The following is an 18,109-nucleotide window of genomic DNA, read 5'->3' on the forward strand; positions in this document are numbered from 1 at the left end:
GAATAACTCCCCCAATGCCTTAGTTTGACCCATTGTAAACAGTGACGGGCACTTCATTTAAATTGGATGATTACAGCCAGTTCATGAATTAAATATAATATTTTAGGGTTAGGGTCATATTTAATATTATACAGGCCTATATACAGCTAGTTCATGAATTAAAGACTATATTTAAGGATCATATTTAATAATATATAGGCCTACTACGAGTTATGAGTCACAACAGTCTGATGAAGATGGTTCATATCTTAGTTTAAAGTAAAGACCAAACTACAGGTTAACAATTAACTGGATTTAATCAAATAAATAACAGTGTAACATGTTATTAACACATTGGCACCAAATGGAAACATGAAAAACTTATAAATGAACATACAATACATAATGATTTATGATCACAGTAAAATAAATCTACAATAATTTCAAAGTGTCTCCGGGCTGTTCTTACAACATGTTGTCTAACTGGGACTTCAACATGTTGTCTAACTGGAACCTTCCTACAACATGTTGTCTAACTGGGCTATTCTTACAACATGTAAACTGGGACGTCAACATGTTGTCTAACTGTTCTTACAACATGTTGTCTAACTGGGACGTCAACATGTTGTCTAACTGGAACCTTCTTACAACATGTTTTCTAACTGGGCTATTCTTACAACATGGAAACTGGGACGTCAACATGTTGTCTAACTGTTCCTACAACATGTTGTCTAACTGGGATGTTATACAACATGTTTTAGGGTTGGGGTTAGGACACGTTTAGTCGTCCGAGTCGCCTGTGAGGTCGCCCTCCGGGTCTCCGCCTGGCCTCTTCTTGTCCCCAGGGTCAGAGTCCTGGAGCAGGGAGAAGCACTTAGTCACACATGTAGTTAAGGATTACCCTGACCTGTAGTTTAGGATTAACCTAACCCTAACCTTTAGTCACACATGACCTGTAGTTAACCTAACCCTAACCCTTAGTAGCCACAAAGCTGATAATAACTAAGAGGTGATGAGACCGTCAAGTTCTTCAACCATTTCAGCAAGTAATGATTAGCTGGCCGGCGGCGGAACCCCTTATCTTAACGGCAGAACCAGTTCTCTAATCAGGTGCATTCCACAGATGCCCTCTACAGTTCCAACCGCCAGCTACGCCAAGCTGTGCTTTGATAAGGGCTAGCCTTACATAACCTAACTCTCTGATACGGGTTAGGTTAGGATTAACATGTAGGATACATTTTAGGATTAACCTAACCCTAACCTTCACCCTTATCAAGTCACGAGGACATGCCTAACATGTGTTAGACATGTGAAGACAGCGATTCAAACATTGGAAGCACCTCATCCTCTGCCTGCTCCTCGTCCTGCTCCTCCTCCTCCTGCTCCTCCTCACTGTCCTGGGCCTGCTGGGAGAGGATCTCTTCTCCCTACAGAACACAGGAGTCAACAGACCTTCAGACACTGGGACCTCTCCATCAGCGTACAGCCACCATGCTAGCGGAGATGTTCACCTTGAGGTCGCGGTTCTTCAGGTTACCGGTCCAGAAGGCCTCCTGGCAGCTGTTGAGCGTCAGCATTGCCTTCACGCGGTATATGAACACCTCCAGGCTCTTCTTCAGGGCCGGCACGTGATTGGTCAGGCTCGTGTCTTGACGAATCTGGGCACAACAAACGAAGCCTCTTGTTGTCGTCACTACAGTACCCTGCCCCCGTGAGGCTGTGGCCTTACCTCCCCCCCATGAGGCTGTGGCATCAGTCAGTCAGGTAACCTCTGGTATCAGTTAGTCTAGTTACCGGGGGCATAAGTTAGTTACCTTTGAGTGACCACACATGTGGTGAAGCTGCCTGGTGCTGAGCTGAAAGGTCTTCAGTAGACTCTGGACATCCTCCTGACACACACACACACACACACACACACACACACACACACACACACACACACACACACACACACACACACACACACACACACACACACACACACACACACACACACACACACACACACTTTAGTTTGTCCTTCACACTACAGGTTGTAGGTTAAGGTTAGGTTAGTTAAGGCCATGTTTAGTTAGGGTAGGCTAGGGTAGGTTAAGGTTAGGTTAGGTTAAGGCCAGGTTTAGTTAGGTTATGGTAAGGTAGGTTAAGGTTAGGTTAGGGTAGGCCAGGTTTAGTTAGGGTAGGTTAAGGTTAGGTTAGGCTCACCTTGTGCTTCTTGAAGCTGTAATCCAGCAGGGGCATCCCCAGCCTCAGGAATGCATCCAGGAAGAGACGGCCGAACTGAAGGAACACATCAGAGGTCACTAACTAACTGGAACCTGCCGAACCATCTAACTGGAACCATCTAACTGGAACCAGACTAACCATCTAACTGGAACCATCTAACTGGAACCAGACAAACCATCTAACTGGAACCATCTAACTGGATCCAGACTAACAATGTAACTGGAACCATCTAACTGGAACCAGGCTAACAATCTCACAGAATCCATCCAGCATACCTTAAGACATGCGTTGAGGACTGGCCTGCCATCAAACACCTGAGGACAGAGATAAGGTAAGCTGATCATCATACAGACGGTTAGGGTAAGGGTTAGCTGATCATCATACAGACAGTTAGGGTTAGCTGATCATCATACAGACGGTCAGGGTTACATGTTGTTCTCCATGAGAACAGCATGTGGTCTAACAGAGCGGTGAGGGTGAGCTGGTACCTTCACCAGGTTGACCAGGATGTGAAAGTCTCTGACTGCAAGGTTCCAGGTGAGCAGCTTCACACTTTGGCTCTGAGGAAGAGAGCCAGTAGATAAACAATACGATCATACACTACTACACCGGATACATCTAAACAATAATACGTCTAAATAATAATACGTCCAAACACTAATACACCAGATACATCTAAACAACAATACATCTAAACACTACTACACCAGATACATCTAAAAAATAATACACCAGATACATCTAAACAATAATACATCTAAAGACTAATACACAAGATACATCTGAACAATAATACACCAGATGCATCCCAATGAGCAAGGTTTCTAAGGAGGATATTAACACCACAATGTGTGTAACTACAATGAGCTACAAGGTTTAATGTGTCTAACGCCATGGCTCGTTCCTTATCCTTTTGAAACAGCTCTCTGTAGCTGGTGGGGACTTGCTCAGCAGAATCCTTGAGTACCCCTTCATCCAAGGGGGCGGGTCATTGTTCCGACACGACCCCAGCAGGAGGGCAGCTGCGTTACCTCGAAGCTGTCACTCATCTTTCCCGCCGGGATCCTCTTCACAGCCTTCTCCAGCTCCCCCAGCATCCCTTTGTAGAACACCAGGAAGGTCTGCCTGCGCCAGGGAGAGGAGCAAAGAGGAGAGGAGCTGGTTCATGGACCGCTGCTGTAACCTCGTTAACCTCCATGATGGTCAGGTCTCTCCCTTGTGAGGGGGGGGGGGTCAGGTCTCTCCCTTGTGAGGGGGGTGGTCAGGTCTCTACCTGGTGAGGGGGAGGGGGGGGGATGGTCAGGTCTCTCCCTTGTGAGGGGGGTGGACAGGTCTCTACCTGGTGAGGGGGAGGGGGGTTGGTCAGGTCTCTCCCTTGTGAGGGGGGTGGTCAGGTCTCTACCTGGTGAGGGGGAGGGGGGGGGATGGTCAGGTCTCTCCCTTGTGAGGGGGGTGGTCAGGTCTCTCCCTTGTGAGGGGGGGGGGGTCAGGTCTCTCCCTTGTGAGGGGGGTGGTCAGGTCTCTACCTGGTGAGGGGGAGGGGGGGGGGATGGTCAGGTCTCTCCCTTGTGAGGGGGGTGGTCAGGTCTCTACCTGGTGAGGGGGGCGGGGGGGGTGGACAGGTCTCTACCTGGTGAGGGTGGGCCAGGTCTCAGAGCTGGCGTCCTTGGCTGCGTTGACCAGCTCGGCGACGCCCTCCCCGGCGATCTCCTCCACGGCCGTCAGCACGTCGTCCACGTGCTCCAGGTAGATCCTGGACCAACAGTACAACATGAGACATCAACCCCCTCAGTGAGGAGAACCAGCATACAGTACAACATGAGACATCAACCCCTCAGTGAGACAGACACAGACACAGACACAGACACACACACACACACAGACACAGACACACACACACACACACACACACACACACACACACACACACACACACACACACACACACACACACACACACACACACACACACACACACACACACACACACGTACCCGAGGAGAGTCTGAAGGCCCTCATTGAACTTCTGGCCTCTCTCCCGGTCTCCAGAGGCGGTTACCCACGGCTGGGTCAGGAACCCACGCGCCAGTGAGGCTGGAAGAACCACCAGTTACAACACTGAGCAAGTCTGTCTGTCTGTCTGTGTGTCTGTGTGTGGCTGTGTGTGTCTGTGTGTGTGTGTGTGGAGCGTCTACCCATCTGCTCCCTGTAGGCCGCTGCGGGCCCCGCCTTGGAGGTCACGGTGGCCAGCAGCTGGCAGAGCCCCAGCGCAGCACCCAGCGTGGGCATGGTGCTGCGGAGGTTGAGCAGGTAGTCGAAGCCGTGCCTGACGGGGAGAGGAGACACGTTCAGAGTTCAGGCTCCATTTGACCGGACGCACACTGATTGGGTGCTCCTCTGATTGGCTGGCGGGTCACTCACCTGACCATCTGCTCTAGGGTCAAGTCAGGCCCGCCTCCTTTCAGCCTGCTAGCCAGCATCGCCAGAGCGCTCTTCAGCAAACTACGGTGGCCTGGCTGGGAGAACCCAGACCTGCCGAAGGCAAACAGAAACACATGGAGGGGACGACGACCTTTAGAGCTGGAGTGCAACGCACAACGCAACGAGGAACCGACCATATGGCCAGCAGAGCTCAACGTTGTATCATATACATTAATATCAATTATATGATATGCTAATGGTGTTGGGGCTCACCAGCTGAAGCTGGTGTTGAGGACCTGAAGGAGCAGCTGGTAGGCGGAGGACAGGAGGAGGTGCTCCTGGGGGTCCGTGGCGGGCCCGTCCACCACACCCCCGTTCTCCGACAGCACCGTCTGTCCACCAGGGGGAGCAGTGAGACACCGGAGACCCGCGGCCGTGTGTGTTCACGTGTGTGTGTGTGCGTGCTCGTGAAGGTACCTGGAAGTGGTTGTGGCAGCCCTCGAGGTGGGAGCAGAGGCTGGGCAGCAGTTGAACCCAGTAGGAGGCCACCTCCTTAGAGCTCCTCTGGTGCAGGTGGGAGAATCCGACACTCTTCTCTGTCCGGCCCTGAAACGCCCACAACACACCTGGTCACACCTGGTCCAATGGTCACCTGGTGGAGCTCCACCACACCTGGTCACACCTGGTCCAATGGTCACCTGGTGGAGCTCCACCACACCTGGTCACACCTGGTCCAATGGTCACCTGGTGGAGCTCCACCACACCTGGTCACTTGCTACCTGTGACCACGTAGCTACCTTGGAGAAGGGGGCTCTCTGGGGTCCTACCTTGGCGAAGGGGACTCTCTTGGCCGGCGCTGCGGTGAGGCTGAACTCCAGCTTGGCCTGCAGGTCCTCCAGTAAGAAGACCAGCTCCGCCGGCCCCAGCAGGACTTCCTCTCGCTCCTCAACAACAACAACAACGTGACAGCGGACTCAACCCTCTGGCAGCACGGACACATTCCAACAAGCGCTTGACCACATTTAGATAACATTACATCCCAATGCGATGAGATCGCCTTTCTAACCAGGCGAGTAAGGCTGGAACGTTCGCATCTAGATATAATCAAGTTTGAAAACGGTTGCGGAACCACATGTTTCTCTTGTGTACACAGGGCCATAGACTCAGAGTTGGAGAGCGGGTACGGTTTATTGAGTCAATGGCTGGCTTCACTGCTCATCCAGGGTCTGGTGCGCTAGGGTGTGGGTTAGAGTTAAAGTTAGGTGAGGGTTATGGTTAGGGTTATGTGTGGGTTAGGGTTAGGGTTATTGTAAGGGTTAGGGTCAGGGGTAAGTGAGGGTCAGGGTTTGCTGTGGCAGATTAGTGCAGAGGTTAGGGTGAGGTTCAGGTGAGGGTTAGGGTTAGATATACAGTCAGGGTTAGGGTCAGGGTTAGGGTCAGTGTTAGGGTCAGGGTCAGCTGTGGTTAGGGTTAGGGTCCCGTACCTTGGTGTGGAGGGTCAGGGTTAGGATCAGGGTCAGCTGTGGTACCATGGTGTGGAGGGTCAGGGTTAGGGTTAGGGTCAGGGTCAGGGTCAGCTGTGGTACCTTGGTGTGGAGGTTAGGGTTAGGGTCAGAGTTAGGGTCAGGGTCAGCTTTGGTACCTTGGTGTGGAGGGTCAGGGTTAGGGTCAGGGTCAGCTGTGGTACCTTGGTGTGGAGGCTAGGGTTAGGGTTAGACCTAAGGTCAGGGTCAGGGTTAGGGTCAGGGTCAGCTGTGGTACCTTGGTGTGGAGCTCTGTGTCGGGCGCCGAGCGGTGGAGCAGGCCACACTGCAGCACGCTGAGCACCTCCATGTCCAGCTCCCTGAAGAAGGGCCGGTACCCCCCCAGACTGACGGACGGACGGGCCTCCTTCTCCCCCTTCTTCCCCTTCTCCGCCTTCTCCACAGGCTCCTGTGTGGAGGACCAGGAGTTAGTTCTCCCTCCTCTGACGAGGAATCCAACCAGGGATCAGGGCTCATGGGGGGGCTAACCTGCTGGGTCTCCTCCGACTCCTCCAGGACATCGCTTCTCTCCAGGGACGTCTTGCTGGAGCCTTTCCTCTTCTTCCCCGCTCCGTCTAGAGGAAGAGGACGAAGAAACCCAAAGGTAGATCACACAGCCGCCTGACCTCTGTCTGAGCGCCAGGCGCCTCGTGGAGGAGATCACTGTGATCCGTGAGTGGAGAACACGGAGCAGGCCCTAATCAAGGAGCTAGTCTCTGCACATGTGTCCCGCGTTTGTCCCCTGTGTGTGTCCCATGTGTGTCCCGTGTGTGTGTGTCCTTCCCCTCACCTTTCTTCGCCCTGCTCGGCTGAGCCGAGGAGGTGGGGACAGAGGCTGCTTCCGATGCGTCGCCGTCAAAGTTGGCGAGAGGTGGGATGTATCCCGGGGAAACTGAAAGCGCACAGAGCAGATCGGAGGGGGTCAGCGCTGTGTGGATCTCTTGGTACTCAGCGGGCCCTGCTAACAGTGCTGTGTGGATCCCATGGTACTACATGTTGGCGGCCAACCTGCTAGTGTCGTCTCCAGCAGCGTCTGGAGGGCGGTGATGTTCTGCAGACGGTTCATGACCTTCATCTTCATCTCCATCTCTTTGAGCAGACAGAAGCCGTTCACAACCTAAAAACACACAAAATCAACACATGTTCACAACCTAAAACACAAACATAAACACATGTTCACAACCTAAAACACACAAACACATGTTCAAAACCTACAAACACACACGCATGTTCGCAACCTACAAACACAACACACAAGCATGTTCACAACCTACAAACATAACACACATGTGCATTCCAGCCCCTCATAAACAGACAGACCATCTCTGTCTCACCTCTCTGAACCAGTTGATAGCGGTGAAGAGCAGGGAACACATCAGCTCTCTCTCCGCCTTCGTCAGGGTCTCCACCTTATCCACCACCCCCAGATCAGTCAGGATCAGGGGGCAGCCTGACACACACACACACACACACACACACACACACACACACACACACACACACACACACACACACACACACACACACACACACACACACACACACACGAGCTGTCAGTACCAGTGCACTAGAGCTGACCTAGGGTCAGGGCGGACTGACCTAGGGTCAGGGCTAGGTGACCTAGGGTCCGGGCTGACTGACCTAGAAGGGCGTCAATCTCCTCCAGGTCTCCCTGGTGCTGCCGCTCCTCACAAACCCTCAGCAGCCGGAAGAACGGAGACAGACAGACAGCGGACACCTGCCTGCAGCCAGAAGACACAGAGCCTTATAGTACACCCATGGTACATACTAATATGTATATATATAATTTTTTTTTTTTTTAAATCACCTCAGAACTTCCCCATTTCCCAGTGAATTCTTCCATTGCTGGGTTAAATGCTAACTGGTAAACGCTGACCTCTTGGGGGTCTTGTTGCTCCAGGGCTCAGCCCTGTGCTGCAGCTCTCTGGCCAGCAGGGGGAGCAGGTTGACTGCGATGCCGCCCTCACTCTCCTCCTCGTCCAGGTTAAACAGCACACATGCTGGGAGGGGAAGGGAGCTACGAGACACCAGTACAGTGAGGAGCTACGGGACACTAGCGCACAAACACTGAGTGAGTTGGTGATTGGGTGAGTGAGTCATGTGTTTACGGTGTCTGGAGCCACGGAATGTCGCCATGGTAACCCCTCCTGATTAGCAGGTGTCACTTACCCTGCAATCTGCGGACCGAGGTCGACCACAAAGTCATCCTGGAAGTCCTCCAGCACACTCTTACCGATCCACTCCTGAGGGCGCAGCAGGAGGAGGTGGTGTTAGACACTACAGCAGGAGGTGGTGTTAGACACTTATATTATTTAATTTGAATATTTTAAAGTGAGCAAGTGAGTGAGTGAGAACCATTTACCTGCACCATGGGGTCCAGTATGTTGCTCAGCACCAGGTTGGCCAGCTCGTCGTAGCAGAGGGCGGCCGCCTCAGGGCAGCCGTCACTGCAGGCCGTCACCAGCTCCAGCAGAGCTGTCACCTGCAGGGGCAGCAGGGTCAGGGTCAGGGTCAGAGTTAGAGTCAGGGTTAGAGTCAGGGTCAGCCTTGGAGTCAGGGTCAGGATTAGAGTCAGGGTCAGGGTTAGCTAGCCCGGCAGCAAACGCAGATTCAACATGGTGAGGAGTTCATCACAGGGTTATTACAACACTAGAATTTAATCCAAACTATGAACCCCCCCAAAGTTCAAGCAAAGACGTGAACAGTAGTCAAAGTGTTTTATTAACAGGACAACAGCCTTCTGAAGGAGGCTCACCTGTCTGTAGGTCTCCTGGGGCAGGGCTGCACTCTGGGACCCCTCCACCTGAGGCCTGGAGGACAGAGAACCACAGAATGATAGGAGTGAATAGAATAGAACAGGATGTCCATTTAGAGACCACAACTAGAGAGGGGACCACAGCTAACAAGAAGGTGACCACATCTAACTAGAAGGTGAACACCGCTAACTAGAGAGGTGACCACAGCTAACTAGAGCTGACCACAGCTAACTAGAAGGTGACCACATCTGACTAGAAGGTGAACACCGCTAACTAGAGGTGACCACAGCTTACTAGAGAGGTGACCACAGCTAACTAGGTGACCACAGCTAACTAGAGAGGTGACCACAGCTAACTAGATAGGTGACCACAGCTAACTAGAGCTGACCACAGCTAACTAGAAGGTGACCACATCTGACTAGAAGGTGAACACCGCTAACTAGAGGTGACCACAGCTTACTAGAGAGGTGACCACAGCTCACTAGGTGACCACAGCTAACTAGAGAGGTGACCACAGCTAACTAGATAGGTGACCACAGCTAACTAGAGCTGACCACAGCTAACTAGAAGGTGACCACATCTGACTAGAAGGTGAACACCGCTAACTAGAGGTGACCACAGCTTACTAGAGAGGTGACCACAGCTCACTAGGTGACCACAGCTAACTAGAGAGGTGACCACAGTTAACTAGATAGGTGACCACAGCTAACTAGAGCTGACCACAGCTAACTAGAAGGTGACCACATCTGACTAGAAGGTGAACACCGCTAACTAGAGGTGACCACAGCTTACTAGAGAGGTGACCACAGCTCACTAGGTGACCACAGCTAACTAGAGAGGTGACCACAGCTAACTAGAGAGGTGACCACAGTTCACTAGGTGACCACAGCTAACTAGAGAGGTGACCACAGCTAACTAGAGAGGTGACCACAGCTAACTAGAGAGGTGACCACAGCTAACTAGAGCTGACCACAGGGTTGACGGCGTCCTCACCGGCTGGCCCCCATGCTGCCCACCACCATCATGGCCCCCATGATGCCGATGCGCTTGTACTTGGGCACCGTGCTGGAGAGCTGCTTGCGGATCACGATGTGCATGTCGTCCTGGGAGGGAGGGTCAGTGAGGGTTAGCGACAGGTCATCCCCCAGAGAGAGAGGGTCTGCTAGAGGGGGGGGCGAGGTCACCTGGATGCTGCAGCCCAGCGACGTCGCCCCGAAGGCCAGCCGGCTGAGCACCTGGAAGAGCCGGCGGATCTGCTGGGGTGTAAGGTGGTCCATGTAGTCCAAGATCCCCTGCACAGGAGGGTCGGGGGGGGGGGGGGGGGTCAGCGGGTTCAAGAGTACGGCTCACCATCAACCAGCAGGAACACTAACCCTAACCTCCAGGAAAGAGGATGTCTGTGATGTAGTTCATCCGTCTTGCCTTATCGTTCATATTCTGGAGTTTAGCAGACACTTTGATACGACTTACAGTGAACTAAAGTGTCATTAAGGAGTCCTAAACGGACCCTAGCCGCGTGGCTAATGCCATCATCGTCACCAGCTTCACTGAAACATCCATTGCCAGTATAAATTGTCACAATGATTTTGCAATTGGAATAATATATTAAAAACAAACAGATAACCACTCATGCCACCTTGTGGTGTACTCGTTTTGTGTCGTTGTGTACTCGTTTAGTGTTGTTGTGTAGTCGTATGGTGTTGTGTACTCGTTTGGTGTTGTTGTGTACTCGTATGGTGTGAACTTGTATGGTGTTGTTGTGTACTTGTTTGGTGTTGTTGTGTAGTCGTATGGTGTTGTGTAGTCGTATGGTGTTGTTGTGTAGTCGTATGGTGTTGTGTAGTCGTATGGTGATGTTGTGTAGTCGTATGGTGATGTTGTGTAGTCGTATGGTGTTGTGTAGTCGTATGGTGTTGTTGTGTAGTCGTATGGTGTTGTGTAGTCGTATGGTGTTGTTGTGTAGTCGTATGGTGTTGTGTAGTCGTATGGTGATGTTGTGTAGTCGTATGGTGTTGTGTAGTCGTATGGTGTTGTTGTGTAGTCGTATGGTGTTGTGTAGTAGTATGGTGATGTTGTGTAGTCGTATGGTGATGTTGTGTAGTCGTATGGTGATGTTGTGTAGTCGTATGGTGTTGTTGTTGTGTACTCCTGTTCTTGTTGGGGTCATCTTCTAGGAGGCCAAGAGGTCGGCTACGTCGGGGACTCGACCCCCAGCGCCCGGGGGCCCCTCCTCACCTTGACGAAGACGGCGTAGAGGGCCATCTCCGATGGGTGCTCGGCCCCCAGGCCACAGAGCAGCTCTAGGGCCACGTCCACCTCCCCCCCCACACCGCTGCACACGTGGGCCACCAGGGAGCCCACCACCTCCTGGCAACAGGGAACCACAAGCATCAGGACGGACCCCCAGACCCCTAGACCCTTAGGCTGACCGTAGCCAAACCAGGGGGGCCCCCCAGACCCACACATTCAGGACCGGTACCCAAATGATTTATAACGTTAGAGCTGAGCTTATACCAACACACTCTTCAAGGACCCTTACTGAACCTTCTCACTCAGTCACGTGACTCCACATGACTCCGCCCACCCGTCAGTTGGAGCCATGCGACTCCACATGACTCGGCCTACCCGTCAGTTGGAGCCATGCGACTCCACATGACTCGGCCTACCCGTCAGTTGGAGCCATGCGACTCCACATGACTCGGCCTACCCGTCAGTTGGAGCCATGCGACTCCACATGACTCGGCCTACCCGTCAGTTGGAGTCATGTGACTCCACATGACTCCTCCTCCCCCCCCTCAGTAGGCCGCTCACCCACCTGCTGGCAGTAGGAGTCGAAGGTGATGAAGGAGAGGCGGTACATGTGTCCTCCGAAGGGAACCACTCTGGTGTCTGGGGAGCGCAGCAGGTTCTGGGCCAGGGCCCGGACGGAGGGGAAGAACCCCCGCATGACCTGCAACCAGCATCCATCAATATCCAGCATCAACCCCCAGCATTAACCCTCCAGCATCAGCCCCCCAGCAAAACCCCCAGCATCAACCCCCCAGCATCAACCACCCAGCATCAACCCCGCAACATTAACCCCGAGCACCCCACCCCCAGCATCAACCCCCCAGCATCAACACCCAGCATCAACCCCCAGCATCAACCCCCAGCATCAACCCCCAGCATCAACACCCCACACCACACACCCAGCATCAACACCCATAGAGGGGTACTTGACGGTAGGCCCCATAGAGGGGTACCTGACGGTAGGCCTCATAGAGGGGTACCTGACAGTAGGCCTCATAAAGGGGTACCCCAGCGTAGCCCTCATAGAGGGGTACCTGAGTGTAGGCCTCATGGAGGGGTACCTGAGTGTAGGTCTCATAGAGGGGTACCTGATGGTAGCCCTCGTAGAGGGGTACCTGAGTGTAGGCCTCATAGAGGGATACCTGACGGTAGCCCTCATAGAGGGGTACCTGACGGTAGGCCTCATCGAGGGGTACTTGACAGTAAGCCTCATAAAGGGGTACCCCAGTGTAGCCCTCATAGAGGGGTACCCGAGTGTAGGCCTCATAGAGGGGTACCTGACGGTAGGCCTCATAGAGGGGTACCTGGCGGTAGGCCTCATAGAGGGGTGCCTGGCGGTAGGCCTCATAGAGGGGTACCTACCTGAGCGTAGACCCTGAAGGTCCTCTGCAGGAGCTCCTCCGTGATGAGGCCCGCCCTCGCTTTGAGCCTCAGCAGCCTCTCGGCGCCACGGCGGCTGTGGTTAGCGTTGATGGCGTGGAGGATGAGCAGCAGCAGCACGTCGATGACCTGCCGCACGAAGGGAAGCGTGAGGAGGGACTGGGTCCAATACACTTCAGCTGTGTGCTTTAAGGAGCGGACAAACCGCCGTTTCACCGTGCTTCATTCAAATAAAGGATGGCTTTGTAAGATATTTTATTATCTGAGAATAATAAATGAAGTCTACCTTGTGATCTACGGCCTCGGTGACGTTCTCTATTACCTGTTGGAATATACCACATCAGGGTTACCGATGTGTGCTGATAGCGGCGTCAGAGAGAACCTCTGGCAGCTCTCCTGTGTCTCAGATCATAACCAATATCAGATGGATTACGTCTTATCAGAGAAATGTGCTGAAACTGAGATCACCTTCAGCCAGGCCTCAGAGAGGGTCTTCTGGAACCGCACGGCCAACTTGATGCTGTCAAGGACCAGGGCCACACTGTCCTGGTTGCTGCGACACAACGTAACACAATGTTACAACACAACACCAGCCCCACACTGTCCTAGCTGCTGTGACACAACATAACACAATGTAAAACAACGTAACAACACAACAAAACCCAACACTGTCCTGGCTGATGCAACACAACGCAACATGATGCAACACAATTAGAACAATACCAGCCCCACACTGTCCTGGCTGCTGCGACACAACGTTACACAATGTAACACTACAAAATGCAACACTGTCCTGTCTGCTGCAAAACAACACAATGTTACAACACAACAAAATGCAACACAGCCCAGCACTGTCCTGGCTGCTGCAAAACAACACAACACAATGTAACACAACACAATGTAACAAAACACAATGTAACGCAATGTAATGCAACATAATGCGATGCAACACTACGCGATGCAACACAACGCGATTCAACACAACGCGATGCAACAAAACGCGATGCAACACAACGCGATGCAACACAACGCGATGTAACACAACGTGACCCAACAAAGACGCTGCTTCTGTGGTGTAGGGAGAGAGAGCACCCGGGGAGGCTGGCCTTACGGTGCAGGGGCCCTTCCCTTCAGCCGGCCCTGGGGGGCTTTCAGCGCCGGGGAGACGACCCAGTGGTCCAGCTCCAGCTTCAGGCGCAGGTCCTGCACCACCTGCCGGGAGGGGGGACACACAGCCCCGGTGTTACCACGGCAACCCATCCATCACCAGACACACACACACACACATGAAGCTGCCGTCGGGGCCTCCTGCTGGGCTCCGCACGCTGACCTCGTACGCGTCGGAGGCCGAGATGGAGTGCAGGATGAACTTGACCACCACCGGCAGGTCATCCAGTTGGACAGCCGTCAGCGTAGCCGTGACGACGCCTCGGACCTGAGCCCCGAGGGAAGAAGGCAAAGAATGTGACATTGTCAAGGAGGTAGATGGTGTGTGTGTGTGTGTGTGTGTGTGTGTGTGTGTGTGTGTGTGTGTGTGTGTGTGTGTGTGTGTGTGTGTGTGTGTGTGTGTCTACCTCAGCGAGCAGAGCTGAACTGAGGTTCAGACTGGAGAGCGCGTCGAGGATAGCCACAGTCAGCTGAGTCTTCTCCTGCAGCAGAGCCCTGGAGGACAAGAGAGCACCTTGTGTTACTGTCAGCCCGTCAGTGGAGAGTCCCTCTCCGACCCACCGGGCCCCTGGGAGCCTCACTTGAGCTCCCGGGCAACGTCGTTGTGCTGCGAGTCGTCCAGGATCTCGGGCAGACTGGTGATGACGTCACGCTGGACCTCAATGGGTGCCACTGACACCAGCTCCATCAGCTTAGCGGCCAACTCCTTCACAGAGGACAGTAGCGTTGACAAGACCACCGATACACACTTAATACCTTCAAGGGAGGGCTCTTACTAAAAGTCAGATTCGGATACATCCGGACATATTTCAGAGACATAACCAATACCCTCAAAACAGTAATTTGGTGTTGAAAGATGAACAATGATTCTTCAGCTACACTACGGAAACACTTTCAGCTTTGCTGATACTGCAGTTAGCACGAAAAGAGATTTTATGTCCAGGCCTGCGAAATCTCTCCAGGAATGTGTCCGAAATATGTCCGGATGTATCAAAATATATCCAACTTTCAGTAAGACCCATAAGGGAGGCAGGAGGGCAACCTGTCTGGTGAGGGGCTGTACATCCAATACATTAAAGAACCATGTGGAGCACGTTCTTCAGTATGCTCTACAGACTGACCTTGCCGTCCAGCACACGGTCCAGCCACTTCAGCTGGTTGATGATGACCCGAGGAACGTTCAGCCCCCCGTCATCCCCACTGGGGGGCACAGCGCTACGTCAGTACGGACCACCTCACCATGTTGACCTTCAGAAGGGCTCGGCTAAACAAGCTCCAAGCCTCTTACCTGCTCAACATGAACTCTGGGACCTTCTCCAACAGCATGCTGATCACCGAGTTCTGCAACGTAAAGAGAATATATGATATTTAACCTCAGTTGAAAATCACTCTAGATACGCACTGGGCAGCAAGACCCATGGAGAGGTCAAGACTCATGGAGAGGTGACTCTAAGAAGACCCATGGAGAGATCAAGACTCATGGAGAGGTGACTCTAAGAAGACACATGGAGAGGTCAAGACTCATGGAGAGGTGACTCTCAGAAGACACATGGAGATATGTCTCCAAGAGGACATATGGTGACCTGTCCCAGAAGACAAATGGAGAGGTGTCCCTCAGAAGACACATGGAGATCTGTCTCTCAGAAGACCCATGGTGAGGGTGTCTCAGAAGACACATGGAAAGCCATCTCTCAGAATGGGCCACATCTCGTACCTGAAGCAGATCCATTCCCAGCAGCATGCGCAGCAGGCTCTCTTGGAAGGAGCTGGCCGCACTTAAACAAAACACAATCACCAGTGAGTCGTCAGTTCTGACCCTCCAGCATCTTACAGTGTTTCAGTATCGTGTCAGGGAAGCCCTTTACCTGGACCCTCCCTCAGTCAGCCTCGGGACACACGGGAGGAGGCAGGACCTGAAGCGCTCTGGGTCCTCCATGTGACCCTCCAGCCCAGCGTTGAACTCCTGAAGGATCTGTGAAGGAACGAGGATTAGCTGCAGGTCTGAGGAGGACGTGAGCTCTCAGACCCTCCACTCACCCCCGGGTACCGCGGGCTTCTCAGCAGCTTCTGCTGGAGTCTCTTCTGAAAGACGACCTGGTCGACAGCTGGAGAACAAGGACAGAACAGCATATACATGATTCCTCACTTTAAGCTTGAAGATTTGAACGCCTTCTGAAGGAGCTCCGTGTTTACCGATCTGGTTGGCGGTCCCGGCCTGACCCAGAGTGACACCCGCGGCCCGCAGCATCACGACAAACGGGCCGCCGCTCTCCTCCTGGACCTGCTCATCAACCACCTGCTGGACCTCCCCCCCAGACCTGCTCGCGGTCGGGCGAGACTTCTTAGTCTCTGGAAGAGAGTTAGTGAATGCATCAGAACCTGCTAACTTGAAGAAACCCGTAACGGTGTTATCTGTATGGAACACGCAGCGTTACACAACCGTACTTTTTGAACCGGCTTCCACGGACGCAGAACCTTCTGCTTTCCCCCCCGATGATCGCTTCCTGCGCATCATCTGAGGAGATGAAGACAACATGACGCTACCTTCCAAACGTCACCTGGTGACAACTATCACATCCAAAGGTACTCTGTCTAAACTACTAAGACGACAAACCTTGCGTTTGAAGAAGCAGACCAGGACCAGAACAGAACCAGGACTAGACCAGAACCAGCGAGCAGAAACTCTTGAACAGATTCCCGCGCCCGGAGGTCCCGCCCACCTGGACGGTTGAGTTAGGGACCGTAAGAAATAGTCGAGCTGAGAATAAACACGACCAGCCAAAAATAGTACTACGACTACATAAAGTCCTATGTCTATCGTTAATAATCATCTACCACTATATTCAATTTGTCTGAATACTTTGTCTAGAAATGTAAAATGTGATTATGTTTGCTGAACCCTGGATAAGCAGCATGTATCTTTGAAGACGGTGTCTAAATTAGAACTGCCCTGGGTTGGTTCGTTTGCTCCACATGGTCCTCTGTACGCTGGCGGAGTTATAATTGCGGTGACCAGTAAGAGAACACACCTTAACGCCGGGCGGCGCCGTGAAGCTAAACGAGCCCCTGCTGTGGGAGGGAAGGTGAGGCTGCCCCTCCTTCTAACTTCAACTTAAAACCTCAACCCCTCCTGACTGAAGAGCAGAAGGAAGGAGTTCGCCTCGTTGTCACACCGTCAACCTTTACTATGGCGTCCAAGTTCTTTGAGATAACCGCTAAACGGCTAACCGGAGAAGTTCTAAACTTCTCCTCCCTTAAGGGCAAAGTGGTCCTGATCCAGAACGTCGCGTCGCTCTGAGGGACCACCTCCAGGGACTACCTCCAGATGAACGAGCTCCACGCCCGCTACAGCGGCCAGGGGCTGGTTATCCTGGCGGTGCCCTGCAACCAGTTCGGTCACCAGGTGAGACCTCCTTGGACTTCTGAACTCTGACCCACTGGTACCTCTGGCCTCCTGGTATCTCTGACCATGGAGCCCAGGCACAGGTCACGTCACAGGGTTTATAGTTAATGTAACAGACTGCCACGTGATTAACGTTAAGTACAGTATTCCTCACGCTGTGAACCGTTTTTAATGTTACCCGTCATCAAGACTAAACGTGTTAGACCAGTTTATGATCCGGGCGGTGGGTCCACTACAGGAGGGCAACACCTGTAGCGAGAAGCTCTTAATGATGCACATGGAGACTCAAAACTTTAATACGATGTTCATCTGCAGGAGAACCTCAAGAACGAGGAGATCCTGGCCTCCTTGAAGCACGTCCGCCCGGGGAACGGCTTTGAACCCAAGTTCGAGCTGCTTCAGAAGTCTGATGTGAACGGGAAAGATGCCCATTCGCTGTTCGTCTTTCTGAAAGAGAAGCTTCCGTTCCCGTCCGATGACCCAAATTCCCTCATGACCGACCCGAAGTGCATCATCTGGAGCCCAGTCTGCCGGAACGACATCTCGTGGAACTTCGAGAAGTTCTTGGTAGGGCCGGACGGGGTTCCGTTCAAACGCTACAGCCGGAACTTCCTCACCAGCGATATCGAAGCTGACATTAAGAAGCTTCTTGGTTAGAAAAGATAAGCTCTCCTATACCGTCCATATTTGGCTTTTTTTCAAATGAGTATTTCGTAACTACCTGTGCTCTGTTGTACACAATGTGCCGTCATGAACCTTTATTTAATGAAGGTCTCCCCTGAAACCAAAGCCTTGTGAGGGGGGGACCGGATGTCTCCTAAAGACACGACGACTCCACTGTTCAGCTGAAGTACAGCTCTAGTTTCACTCGCAAATAAACATTTTACAAGATACATTGGGATTGTATTTCTTTTTCAATCAGGGTCAACTGAAAACTATTTAAG

The 18,109-nt window shown here is 52.6% G+C and overlaps 2 protein-coding genes across 3 annotated transcripts; one reads left to right on the top strand and one right to left on the bottom strand.

Moving 5' to 3' along the window:
- Nucleotides 1-439: 439 nt before the first annotated feature.
- Nucleotides 440-16,442, bottom strand: fancd2 (FA complementation group D2). Of its 2 annotated transcripts, none has more exons than XM_079748464.1 (44): nt 16,377-16,442; nt 16,208-16,277; nt 15,956-16,111; nt 15,800-15,867; nt 15,628-15,734; nt 15,477-15,537; nt 15,051-15,103; nt 14,884-14,962; nt 14,344-14,468; nt 14,170-14,257; nt 13,926-14,030; nt 13,707-13,807; nt 13,064-13,148; nt 12,882-12,917; nt 12,578-12,724; nt 11,742-11,876; nt 11,162-11,293; nt 10,111-10,218; nt 9,920-10,029; nt 8,926-8,980; nt 8,533-8,652; nt 8,340-8,413; nt 8,047-8,187; nt 7,791-7,891; nt 7,484-7,599; nt 7,158-7,266; nt 6,940-7,041; nt 6,639-6,724; nt 6,388-6,558; nt 5,454-5,567; nt 5,104-5,232; nt 4,900-5,018; nt 4,627-4,737; nt 4,401-4,531; nt 4,200-4,299; nt 3,836-3,958; nt 3,237-3,330; nt 2,694-2,765; nt 2,481-2,519; nt 2,185-2,259; nt 1,794-1,868; nt 1,491-1,637; nt 1,320-1,406; nt 440-834 (listed from the first exon to the last, which is right to left on the bottom strand). In XM_079748464.1, the coding sequence occupies exons 2-44, from the start codon at nt 16,275-16,277 to the stop codon at nt 760-762; spliced, it is 4,332 nt and encodes a 1,443-aa protein (XP_079604590.1). In that variant the 5' UTR covers nt 16,377-16,442; the 3' UTR covers nt 440-759. The 2 variants fall into 2 exon arrangements, with proteins under 2 accessions (XP_079604590.1, XP_079604589.1); XM_079748463.1 differs by having other exon boundaries at nt 5,454-5,570.
- Nucleotides 16,443-16,895: 453 nt separating this feature from the next.
- On the top strand, nt 16,896-18,058 carry gpx1b (glutathione peroxidase 1b). The gene is made up of 2 exons (XM_079748471.1): nt 16,896-17,165; nt 17,481-18,058. The coding sequence occupies exons 1-2, from the start codon at nt 16,950-16,952 to the stop codon at nt 17,820-17,822; spliced, it is 558 nt and encodes a 185-aa protein (XP_079604597.1). The 5' UTR covers nt 16,896-16,949; the 3' UTR covers nt 17,823-18,058.
- Nucleotides 18,059-18,109: the final 51 nt, after the last annotated feature.

The sequence above is a fragment of the Pollachius pollachius genome (assembly GCF_949987615.1).
Source record: "Pollachius pollachius genome assembly, chromosome: 12".
NCBI lineage: Eukaryota > Metazoa > Chordata > Actinopteri > Gadiformes > Gadidae > Pollachius > Pollachius pollachius.